Source organism: Nansenia antarctica, assembly GCF_963989245.1.
Source record: "Nansenia antarctica genome assembly, chromosome: 2".
NCBI lineage: Eukaryota > Metazoa > Chordata > Actinopteri > Argentiniformes > Microstomatidae > Nansenia > Nansenia antarctica.
In genome coordinates, this window is record NC_137675.1 from 29,922,712 (window position 1) to 29,935,657 (window position 12,946).

General features: G+C 44.6%; 2 protein-coding genes across 2 annotated transcripts in view; one reads left to right on the top strand and one right to left on the bottom strand.

The window, feature by feature from the left end:
- Positions 1-3,898: 3,898 nt before the first annotated feature.
- LOC308149671 (histone chaperone asf1b-B-like) lies at positions 3,899-7,656 on the bottom strand (the record flags this gene model as incomplete). Its single annotated transcript, XM_080522564.1, has 4 exons — positions 3,899-4,105; positions 5,255-5,431; positions 6,282-6,397; positions 7,548-7,656. The coding sequence occupies 4 exons, from the start codon at positions 7,654-7,656 to the stop codon at positions 3,899-3,901; spliced, it is 609 nt and encodes a 202-aa protein (XP_080378690.1).
- Positions 7,657-7,755: 99 nt separating this feature from the next.
- Positions 7,756-12,946, top strand: part of LOC308150099 (complement C3-like) — a gene marked incomplete at its 5' end in the record, with an annotated part of 10,774 nt that continues 5,583 nt past the window's right edge. Inside the window, 2 exons of the mRNA XM_080522964.1 lie at positions 7,756-7,805; positions 10,470-10,552. Coding sequence (XP_080379090.1) covers positions 7,756-7,805; positions 10,470-10,552 — 133 coding nt within the window. The remainder of the gene's footprint in view (positions 7,806-10,469; positions 10,553-12,946) is intronic.

Below are 12,946 nucleotides of genomic sequence, written 5' to 3' on the forward strand. Positions count from 1 at the left end.
AATGTATAATTATGTAACAAACTATGGAAAAACATGTGATTTGAATTAATGATGGAAATGATACCTACTTCATTTGTAATGAGTAGTTAGACATAGTAATGAGAAACCTATTTGGATATTTTCTCCTTTAAACAACAAAAGGTTTTTATCCAAAGAAGGTGATTATTCATCAGAGTAGTTTTAACCACAAAGTGACCTTTTACTCATGCCAAGTCAATTGTGGAGTGAGATGTTTGTTCACTTTGTCAGGCCACATGACTGGGGACTTGCATTTGTCCATGGGAAAAGTCATTTAATGACGATTCCGGGGGGGGAATGCAAGATCTCAACCATGGGGAAAGAAAGAGAAATAATTAAAGTTACTGTCCATTAGAGGAGAAAAAAAAAGAGTGGGCTGATAGGATGCGTTTTACATTGTGCTTAGGTAAACTCTAAATACTCTATCATTAGGAATTATGTTGTACAAGGTGTAATATCTAAAGTGCTGACACAGGCTGCAAACTCTCTGTCTGTAATTGGACCTGGGCCAGATTTAGAGAGCACGGGTAGTAAGACCAGTATAGGTTACCAGTGGTCAGCAAGACAGAACAGCATGGACACAGGATGGAGACTTATTTGGGAACTGTTGTCAGTATATTTGGGAACGAACGGTCAGCTGACTGAGAGTCAGGTAACTGTTGACCGGAACGAACAAACCGTTATGGTATTGGAAAGAGGCGAAAGCCACATCTAACTTTAGTGGCAAGGTACAGCTGTTTCCGGTGTCAGCGGAAATCTAGGATATAAGCCCGCTGCAAAGTGTCATTCGGGGTGGGTCTCTCCTCCTTGCTTGCTGTGTTGAGAGGCTGCCCAGCGCTGTATGGAATAAACTTTATCTTAATTGTCTACTTGAGCAATCTATTAATTATTCACTTAACGGGGAAGGAACAAATCTAGGTCGCCGCCTATCATCTGACATTCACCTATTATCAGCTACACTCTCCACGCTCGACACACTGTATCACTCCGCCATCCGGTTCGCCACTAACGCCCCCTACAGTACCCACCACTGCACTCTTTACTCCCTGGTCAACTGGCCCTCCCTTCACACCCGCCGTCACATGCACTGGCTCACCCTCATCTATAAAACCCTCCTCCACCTATCACCCCCCTATCTGTGTCTCCTGCTTCACCCTCTGCCTGTCACTCGCAACACCCGATCCTCACTCCACATCCAACAAAAAATTCCCAAATCCACCACTTCCCTTGGCCGTGCATCATTCCAGTTTGCTGCCCCCTCTGACTGGAATGCTCTGCAAAAAACCCTCAAACTGGATAAACTCATCTCCCTCTCTGCCTTCAGACTCACTATTTCAGACACCCTCACTGATTCCTGCACATGCTTCTCTTCTCTGTAAGGCAGCACTTGTATTCATTCCCTTTACACACCCTCTCTGTCCACCTGCACTTGTTTTTATGCCCCCATACGCTCATGTCTGCTCATTCTCTGCTTTTAAGCTTTTCTGTGTTAATGTTAATACTGTTTTCTAATGTTTGTTGGCCTGTTTCGTAAGTGCTTATTGCTGTTGTTGTATTTGGTGGCTGTGTCTCAGTGGTTATTGTTGTACCGTATTTATGTTTGCTTGACTGTGTCTCAGTGTGTATCGTTGTATTGGTTTGTTTACTGGCTGTCTTGGTGTCCATGTTGTATCGCTGTGTTGATTGGTTGTGTCCCAGCGCTTATTGTTGTATAATTGTCTTTCCTGACTGTGTATCAGTGCTTACTGCTGTATTGTTGTGTTTGCTTGGCTGTGTCCCAGTGCGTTTTGTTGTATTGTATTGTCTTGTGTTGCCTGTCTGCTTTTTGGCTGTGTCCCAGTGCGTTTTGTTGTATTGTATTGTCTTGTGTTGCCTGTCTGCTTTTTGTGCTTACTGTTGTATTCCATTCTTGATGTCCGTTAGTGCTTTTGTTGTATTGTTTGTGTTACATGCATGTGTTTAATGCTTATTGTGCTTTGTTTTTAACATGTTTTATCTTTCAGCCCCCCTCCCCTTTCCCCTTATTGCAGGCCGGCATTGTAAATAAGAATTTTGTTCTTAATTGTCTCGCCTGGTAAAATAAAGGTAAATAATAATAATAAATAATAACGTCATTCCAAAACTCAAACGGCGCAGCCAGAAGTGGCCTCTAACCTCTAACCTCTAACCTCTAACCTCTAACCTCTAACCGCCAGTAAGTGTAGTGAGAGACTTACATTTCCCTCATCTTCCACCAAGGCCAGTTTGCGGCAGCCGGTTCGGAGCCGGTAGCCGAACCTCCAACCGGTTCTTCGCGTTTTCGACAGCAAAAAAGAAGAACCCGTTCTCGGACCAGGAAAAACTGGTTCCAGTAGTGGCACCAACACTCGGCTGGTTCTAGAGCGAAGAACCGCTTTTACGAGTTGCTAGGCAAGCGGAGATGTGTACAGAGGCGTGGCTCTCTCGCCCCGTGGGGGGAAAAGCCAAACCGGTTCTTAAGACGGTTCGCAAGCGGAACCAACTTAGAACCGGCGCTAGCACCAGCCCCCCCGAACTAGAACTTAGAACTTGGTTTGTGTTGTGTTGGAAAGGGGTTGATTTCAGGGACGCTAAGACAAGATCTGATTCTAGATGCACAGTTATCTGTGGAGGGTGGAGGGTGGAGGGTGGAGGGGGGAGGGCGGAGGGCGGAGATAGGGCACATCGGAGGCCTCACAGGAACAAGAGAGTAACAATCGTAAAAAAAAACGCTAACTCTGAAGTTCAGTTGAACGTTGAACTTCCGAGTTCAAATAAGTAGGCGAGTTCTTTGCGTAGAGCTTTCCTTCGGGTCGGTCCCGACGCACATCCCGACGCACATCGGAGGCCTCACAGGAACAAGAGAGTAACAATCGTAAAAAAACACGCTAACTCTGAAGTTCAGTTGAACGTTGAACTTCCGAGTTCAAATAAGTAGGCGAGTTCTTTGCGTAGAGCTTTCCTTCGGGTCGGTCCCGACGCCGCCAGAGGGACAAGCCTCAGGCGTCACGTCTCAGATCGACGACTTTCCCCAAGTTCCGACATTTCAGAGTTTCCTGGGTTTTGAGCGCACACAACTTTGAACACGTTAGTGACAGCTGTCTTCTGATGAGGTACTAGTTTTGCGTGCCCTAGGGCGTAGTAGCAGACCCACGGTCAGCTGACCCGACCACACTCTGCTGAAACACTTCAGGGCTGAGTTTGTTCATATACAAATCACAACAGGGGGAAACGCAAGGTTTAAACAGACACGCAACCATTTTCCTATCGTCTATCCTGTTTTAGAAAGTACATTTTCTTTCCTGAACGTGTCTACTATTGACTAATGAAAACAATAAATCCATTGGATTACAGTGTAAAAAAACAATAATCACGCTTTAAGAATGGACTGGAGGCTCGGTGTTTCATCCCTCCTCCCAGATGCTGCTGGAGGGGAGTGGGGGTCAGACGTCACAGTAAGGCAAAGCTGGTGGAGGAGTAGGAAGTGTGTGTGTGTGTGTGTTTTTGTGTGTGTGTGTGTGTGTGTGTGTGTGTCTGGGCTCCTGGTGGAGGAGTAGGAAGTGTGTGTGTGTGTGTTTTTGTGTGACTGTGTGTGTGTGTGTCTGGGCTCCTGGTGGAGGAGTAGCGTGTGTGTGTGTGTGTGTGTGTGTGTGAGAGTGTGTGAGTGTGTGAGTGTGTGTGTGTGTGTGTGTGTGTGTGTGTCTGGGCTCCTGGTGGAGGAGTAGGAAGTGTGTGTGTGTGTGTGTGTGTGTGTGTGTGTGTGTGTGTGTGTCTGGGCTCCTGGTGGAGGAGTAGGAAGTGTGTGTGGCTCGGAGACTGAGCGTCCATGGAGTCCATGTCCAAGTGTGTGTGTGTGTGTGTGTGTGTGTGTGTGTGTGGGCTCCTACAGGCAGTCCATGGAGTTGTCGGGCATCTGTCCGAGGGGCGGGGCTTTCCCCGGGAGGCATGCGGGGGGGGGGAGCATGCTGCTGCTGCTGCTGTTGGGGGCGGGGTCCACGTTCTCCACGTCCTCCATCTTCTCCGCGCAGCCGTCCCAGTTGACGTGGAAACGGGTGACGCGCGGGTTAGACGCCAGGATGTTCCTCTGGAGCTGGGAGGGGAGAGGGGGAGGGGGAGGGGGGGAGAGGGAGAAGGGGGGGGAGGGAGGGAGGGAGAGAGAGAGGGGGACAGGGAGGGAGAGGGAGGGGGAGGGAGAGGGAGGGCAGGGAGGGGTGGAGGGAGAGGGGGGACAGGGAGGGAGAGGGGGGACAGGGAGGGAGAGGGAGGACAGGGAGGGAGAGGGAGGGCAGGGAGGGGGAGGGAGGGCAGGGAGGGAGAGGGAGGGCAGGGAGGGAGAGGGGGGACAGGGAGGGAGAGGGAGGGCAGGGAGGGAGAGGGGGGGCAGGGAGGGAGAGGGGGGACAGGGAGGGAGAGGGAGGGCAGGGAGGGAGAGGGGGACAGGGAGGGGAGTAGGACAGGGAAGGAGAGGGGGAGAGAGGCCATGTCAGAATCAGATTTCAGAATTCTCGAATTTCTCAAAACTAAAATGTTCCATCCTAGTCAGTTAAATAGAAGTTAGATATCCAAGTCAGTTTTGCCTAGGTCTTTATTACTAACAGACACCAAACACAGTTCTGACAGCAGACTCTACACACGAGCTGTGACGAGACAAAACCTTGTTTTGAAACATGGGTTTAAAAATAATAACATGGTAAAAGTCGATACAGCTCAGGACCATCTTGTGTGTTAAAATACATTGAATATATTGTAAAAACTCAATATACCGGCCGGCCCAAGTGCCAACTCCATAATCTTGGGAATGTAGTTGAACTGTTAAACTCTATCGTATTTGTATTATTCTATTGTCACCTTATTTTGTTGTTGTTTGTGATTTTGAGCTACTGTGTGAGCGAGCGTGAGTGTGTGTGTGTGAGCGAGCGTGAGTGTGTGTGTGTGTGTGTGTGTGTTACCTGTGTGTAGTTAGGTTTGACAGGGGGGTTCTCCCTCAGCTCAGGGTGTTACCTGTGTGTGTGTGTGTGTGTGTGTGTGTGTGTGTGTGTGTGTGTGTTACCTGTGTGTGTGTGTGTGTGTGTGTTACCTGTGTGTGTGTTACCTGTGTGTAGTTGGGTTTGACAGGGGGATTCTCCCTCAGCTCAGGCTCAGTGTTACCTCTGTGTGTGTGTGTGTGTGTGTGTGTGTGTGTGTGTGTGTGTGTGTGTTACCTGTGTGTGTGTGTGTGTGTTACCTGTGTGTGTGTTACCTGTGTGTAGTTGGGTTTGACAGGGGGGTTCTCCCTCAGCTCAGGCTCAGTGTACTCGTTGTTGACGTAGTAGCCGATGCGGATGAACTCCTGACCCCTGTAGGTGCAGGTGATCAGCGCCACGGTGACGCCCACCGCATCACTCTCTGGGATCAACCCTGTGTTGGGGGCGTCCGCCTGTGGGGGGGGGAGAGAGAGAGAGAGAGAGAGAGGGAGGGAGGGAGGGAGAGAGAGAGAGGGGAAAAGGTTGGTGTGTAGAGGGGGAGAGTGAGAGAGAGAGAGAGAGAGAGAGAGAGAGAGAGAGAGGGGGGGGGGTTGGTGTGTAAAGACCGAGAGCGAGAAAGAGAGACAGAGAGGGGAAAAAGTTGGTATGGAGAAAGAGAGGGGGGGGTTATGAGGAGGTTGTAAGACTTAAAGATGTGTATAATTTTTAGCCTGTTTGGTTAGACCCTTTTGCGTGATGGTGTGTGTGAGTGTTAGGGTGTGTGCATGTGAGGCGAGGGTGTGTGTGTGTGTGAGTGTTAGGGTGTGTGCGGGAGGGTCTGTGTGTTAGGATATGTGTGCGTGAGGGTGTGAGTGTGGGTGTGTGTGTGAGGGTGAGGGTGTGTGTGTGTGTATGTGTGTGAGTGTTAGGGTGTGTGTGTGAGGGTGTGTGTGAGTGTTAGGGTGTGTGCATGTGTGAGTGTTAGGGTGTGTGCTTGAGGGTGTGTGTGTGTGAGTAATAGGGTGTGTGTGTGCATGTGTGAGTGTTAGGGTGTGTGCGTGAGGGTGTGTGAGTAATAGGGTGTGTGCATGAGGGTGTGTGTGTTAGGATATGTGTGTGAGGGTGTGTATGAGTGTGTGTGTGTGTGTGTGTGTGTGTGTGTGAGAGTATGTCTGTGTGTGTATGTGTGTGAGTGTTAGGGTGTGTGCGTGAGGGTGTGTGTGAGTGTGGGTGTGGGTGTGGGTGTGTGCGTGTGAGTGTGAGTGTTAGGGTGTGTGCGTGTTAGGGTGTGTGTGCGTGTGCGCATGTGGCTGTCAGGCTCACCTGAAACACGAACATGTGTCTGCCTGCAGGAACGGGTCCGACCAGCACCGAGTCCAGAGTCTGGTCGTACTCCTCGCTCTCCGCCGAACCCACGTAGATGATCTTCCACTCCAGGTCTGCAGGGAACACACACACACACACACACACACACACACACAGACAGAGACACACACACAGAGACACACACACACACACACAGGATCAGATCGACACAATGCCTTACAGACAGACAGTGTCTCCTTCCTAGTCAGTTTGACTTTTCAACTCAAACACGCCTACATGTGACCTTGCCCAAACTATATTCTCTGCACTGGGGAAGGAAAAATGCCAAAATATTGACTTTCAAAACGCAAAAAACACACACAACCATGCTGTCTATTAGTAAAATACATAATAGTACAGTAGTAATAACGGTTCTGCAATGATTGTTACCTCAACCTTGACGGTGAAATCGTCAGTGCGGAAGTAATACAAATGGAAATATCGTCCTAAAATCACGGCCGCGCCATTCAAAGTTTAGCTTGGTGGTGTTCAAGAGTGAAGAAAATGTGCAAATTGATTTTACTTTTGATTTCCAGCATTCTGTTAGACAGATCTGTGTCAAACTGTGTCTAATGTGCCGCCACCACATTAACTGGACAGCATTATATTACGGAACTGGGTGAGATATTTCGCCTATCAAAAATGATCAAGGACAAGACTAGATTTATTTTCCCGCGACTTATTCATAATGAGTAACCCTTGCTACCATGGTTACCATGATGGTCATACCAGCGCACCAATCGGCTTGACGGAACAGCACCGGGGAACAACCCACATGTCAGAAATGAACCAATCGAGTGGAAGAAGGCGTAGAAGTGACCCGCCCCCCGCCGGCGCCAAATTCTAAATGTCCACAACATTATAAGAAAGCTAAAGAAAACATAATACATTTAAATAAATCAAATGTTCACGCAACATATCTATCTATCTATCCATCTATCTATCTGGCGAGTATGTCGTCTACAGTTCTACTTAGCTAACGCGAGGTTTACTTAGTATATTATGACATAATACATTAGCTGATTGAGAATCAAGGACCCCAATTGAAATAAGCCAGTGGCTTTCTTGGGTTTTTATCCTGTTAGTTGACCTTGTATGTAATATGTACTTTCATGTACCTACTTCTGCAAATCTTCTAATAAAGTTTTCAATCAAATCAATCAATCAATCAATCAATCAAAGCGTATATTAGCGAGCTAGGCCGTGAATAGAGGATGAGCTCACCCTCTGGCAGATCCTCCATGCACTCGAAGGTAATCTCGAACTGAAAAGGATTTCCAAAAGGGCTCGGGTTGTCCAACACAGCGACGTTCAACACTTGAACCTTAGCCATGTCTGCTGTTACAGCTCAAATCAGCGGATTGCCGCCCCCCCCCCCCCCCTCCGGAGCCTAAGCAGCAAACTACCTAGATCGCTTGAAAATCACTTGACAATGTCTGGAACCCCCCAGGTTAACAACACAGTGTGTCTGGAACCCCCCAGGTTAACAACACAGTGTGTCTGGAACCCCACAGGTTAACAACACAGTGTGTCTGGAACCCCCCAGGTTAACAACACAGTGTGTCTGGAACCCCCCAGGTTAACAACACAGTGTGTCTGGAACCCAGGTTAACAACACAGTGTGTCAACCCGTCCAGCACGGCCGCCGTCCTTGTCTCCTTCTGGCGCTAGACCTTAATTCTTGCTTGCGTTAGCCAGCAATCTGACACTTGCCATACTCTAGCCTAGAACAAATTCGACAACGAAGGCTGTCTTTGCAGTTGTCGGTGGCAGATAAAGAGTATGTCTGATATCTGTCACTCCCGCCAGTGCGCTGGGAAATGGTCCTCCTGACGTCAGTCAACTTGAGCGACGGTTCTCCTTCGGCAGCTTTCTCCTGTCTGCAGTTTCACGGCTCATATACAACGTGACCTGCCATCTAGTGGGCTGGATGACCCAGTTCAAAAAGAGATCTTTCTTTTTCTTCTTCTGTTTCTTTCGTGAGACTAGTCAGCTTCAGACACCTCTTTTTTTAAATTATCTTTTTAATTATTCATTATGATTTTTTTTTAAATTATAGAAAAACAGAACCACATAAACCAAACAAAAGACAGAACCACATAAACCAAACAAAAGACAGAACCACATAAACCAAACAAAAGACAGAACCACATAAACCAAACAAAAGGCAGAATCGGGAACAACCACATGCAAGCAAGACAACAGGAAATCATTAAACAGCTACACAACCCTGCAAAGCAGAGGACTTAGGGGAGTGAATAAGATGGTATTATTTGAGGTGGAACAGATGTACCCTTCCATCAGAGGGTGTTTAAAATGCATGTTTGAGATATGAGATAGGAGTTGTTGCTCTAAGGTGAAAGTGGTTTGAGTTTCTTACAGGAACTATAGGCTGCTACCCCAACCTTCATCGTTTCATATAGTTCTCCTCCTGCCCCCAGCTTCATGCATCCCTGAACACACACATCGTGGTGTTAGTGTCGATATTAGAAACACTTTAGGGCTGCCAAGTTTCACCAAAAGTTTGGAGTGAGAGTTTTTGGTGGTGGAGCGACCCAAAACTGTGCACGTTTTGGTAGCGGCGGCCCCTCTCTCCCACACAATTATTTGTGCTAGTTTCCTGCAATTTTAAACCAGCACAAGAAATGAAAATAATTGGAACATTTGATAAAACAAGAGAAATTCAGATAGAGGGCCCTATTATGCACTTCTTAACTTGCCATCTTAAGTCTTAATTAAGACGCACCGCCAGGTTAAGACCTACCGCCACCCTTATTATGCGCTTCATACGCGCTACTGCTATTATGCAGGTGTCGATAGGCGCCCACACATAAGACGTAAAACTCCCGTGCATATATTGCTCATTGTGGGAGTGTTCATTATGTTAATGAAGTGCACTAGGCGCCGCTGCTATTATGCGATCTGACTTTTCTCCTAGCGCTAAGTAGTGGTTTGAAAAGTTCTTAAGTTTAGACTTCATGCACGTTTTGAAACACGAGCGCGCCTCCGCGGTTTGCGCATGCATGTGGGCACACATGAACACGCACGTGGCTCCACGGCAAGACGTCAATTACGGTCACAGTATAAATGCTTTATTTCAGAAGGGAGAGGCCAGCGCTGTACAGTATGTTGCCTCCGCATACTGTGCACATACAGTACGAGCATGCCGTGCGTAATATAATGACATCAACATCTGTCATTCCTGCAGTCTTCCAGCGACCCCTCTGTAATACTTCTCAACTCACAAGCGGAGGTATTGCTGTGTTTATAATATAATAGCAAAGTGGCCTTGACCACGCCTCCACGTCTTAAGTTTAGATCTACCGCCTCGTCTTATTGATGAAGTGCATAATAGGTTAATAAGGTTAACCTTAGGTTAGGTTAACCATAATAGGTTAACCTTAATAAGGTTCTATCTCCATTTTTGGTCAAAATTGAGTTTTTTACATAATCTGATCCGTTAGGTGTTAGGTCCTAATATCCGTTAGGTATTAATGCCTGGGTGGTGTTTTTATTAAAATATTGACATTTTTGAGTTAGTAATTCATAAAATAGAAAGGTTCCATCTCACAGAACATAATGGAATGTCAAAACTTTGACGCTCAATATCTCTGAACTACCCTAAACGGAGATAGAACCGTATAATTCTAAGCTCACAAAATGTAAAAGAAATGTGACACGTTCTAGTCTTTTGGTCCTCATATCGGCAACCAGTCAAAATGTTCAGACTTTTCTTTTGAAACACGGAGCTACGTTTCAACGCTGTTGAGAATCACAACACAAACTCGCTAGATTCGGTGAGTAATCCCCCACTGCTACCTAGTTAACTATAACACTACTTTACATTGTTAGCAGGTTCACAAAACAAGCTGTGTTAATTGACTAGCGACGTGTCATTGATTCGAATTTGGATTGATCGAAAGAAAAGTTCATAAGATCATTCCATCAGATCCCGATATGAGGACCAAAGCATTAGAACGTGTCACATATGTCTCATGTTATCAGTCCATCAACCAACCGACTGACTAACTGAAGTTAATGATTGATTTCTTTATTAATTGATTGACTGAACAATCAATTAATTTCATCTTGTTACTTTGGGTCCTATTCTTTCACCCTTGTGTGTGTGTGTGTGTGTGTGTGTAGTCTTGGGGATTGGAAGGTGGTTTGCAGGTTCCAGAGCACTCCACAGCAGGTCTTCACATCCGTGTTTGAAGTCAAAGAATATGGTAAGAGATTAGAACTGTGGGGCACGCTTAGAACTCTTATTTAGAACTCTTAGAACTCTTATTGAGAACTCTTATTGGGAACTCTTAGAACTCTTATTGGGAACTCTTAGAACTCTAATTGAGAACTCTTAGAACTCTTATTGGGAACTCTTAGAACTCTTATTGGGAACTCTTAGAACTCTAATTGAGAACTCTTAGAACTCTTATTGAGAACTCTTAGAACTCTTATTGAGAACTCTTAGAACTCTTATTGGGAACTCTTAGAACTCTAATTGAGAACTCTTAGAACTCTTATTGAGAACTGTTAGAACTCTTATTGAGAACTCTTAGAACTCTTATTGAGAACTCTTAGAACTCTTATTGAGAACTCTTAGAACTCTTATTGGGAACTCTTAGAGCTCTTATTGGGAACTCTTAGAACTCTTATTGGGAACTCTTAGAACTCTAATTGAGAACTGTTAGAACTCTTATTGGGAACTGTTAGAACTCTTATTGAGAACTCTTAGAACTCTTATTGGGAACTCTTAGAACTCTTATTGAGAACTGTTAGAACTCTTATTGGGAACTGTTAGAACTCTTATTGGGAACTCTTAGAACTCTTATTGGGAACTGTTAGAACTCTTATTGGTAACTCTTATAACTCTTATTGGGAACTCTTAGAACTCTTATTGGGAACTCTTAGAACTCTTATTGAGAACTCTTAGAACTCTTATTGAGAACTGTTAGAACTCTAATTGAGAACTGTTAGAACTCTTATTGAGAACTGTTAGAACTCTTATTGGGAACTCTTAGAACTCTTATTGGGAACTCTTAGAACTCTTATTGGGAACTCTTAGAACTCTTATTGAGAACTCTTAGAACTCTTATTGAGAACTCTTATTGAGAACTCTTAGAACTCTAATTGAGAACTGTTAGAACTCTTATTGAGAACTGTTAGAACTCTTATTGGGAACTGTTAGAACTCTTATTGAGAACTCTTAGAACTCTTATTGGGAACTCTTAGAACTCTTATTGGGAACTGTTAGAACTCTTATTGGGAACTCTTAGAACTCTTATTGGGAACTGTTAGAACTCTTATTGGGAACTGTTAGAACTCTTATTGGGAACTCTTAGAACTCTTATTGGGAACTCTTAGAACTCTTATTGAGAACTCTTAGAACTCTTATTGAGAACTGTTAGAACTCTAATTGAGAACTGTTAGAACTCTTATTGGGAACTCTTAGAACTCTTATTGGGAACTCTTAGAACTCTTATTGGGAACTGTAAGAACTCTTATAGGGAACTCTTAGAACTCTTATTGGGAACTCTTAGAACTCTTATTGGGAACTCTTAGAACTCTTATTGGGAACTGTTAGAACTCTTATTGGGAACTCTTAGAACTCTTATTGGGAACTCTTAGAACTCTTATTGGGAACTCTTAGAACTCTTATTGGGAACTGTTAGAACTCTAATTGAGAACTGTTAGAACTCTTATTGGGAACTCTTAGAACTCTTATTGAGAACTGTTAGAACTCTAATTGAGAACTCTTAGAACTCTTATTGGGAACTCTTAGAACTCTTATTGGGAACTCTTAGAACTCTTATTGGGAACTGTTAGAACTCTTATTGAGAACTGTTAGAACTCTAATTGAGAACTGTTAGAACTCTTATTGAGAACTGTTAGAACTCTTATTGGGAACTCTTAGAACTCTTATTGGGAACTCTTAGAACTCTTATTGGGAACTCTTAGAACTCTTATTGAGAACTCTTAGAACTCTTATTGAGAACTCTTATTGAGAACTCTTAGAACTCTAATTGAGAACTGTTAGAACTCTTATTGAGAACTGTTAGAACTCTTATTGGGAACTCTTAGAACTCTTATTGAGAACTCTTAGAACTTTTATTGAGAACTCTTAGAACTCTTATTGAGAACTGTTAGAACTCTTATTGGGAACTCTTAGAACTCTTATTGAGAACTCTTAGAACTCTTATTGGGAACTCTTAGAACTCTTATTGAGAACTCTTAGAACTCTTAGAACTCTTATTGGGAACTCTTAGAACTCTTATTGGGAACTCTTAGAACTCTTATTGAGAACTCTTAGAACTCTTATTGAGAACTCTTAGAACTCTTATTGGGAACTCTTAGAACTCTTATTGGGAACTCTTAGAACTCTTATTGAGAACTCTTAGAACTCTTATTGAGAACTCTTAGAACTCTTATTGGGAACTCTTAGAACTCTTATTGGGAACTCTTAGAACTCTTATTGAGAACTCTTAGAACTCTTATTGAGAACTGTTAGAACTCTTATTGAGAACTGTTAGAACTCTTATTGGGAACTCTTAGAACTCTTATTGAGAACTCTTAGAACTCTTATTGAGAACTCTTAGAACTCTTATTGGGAACTCTTAGAACTC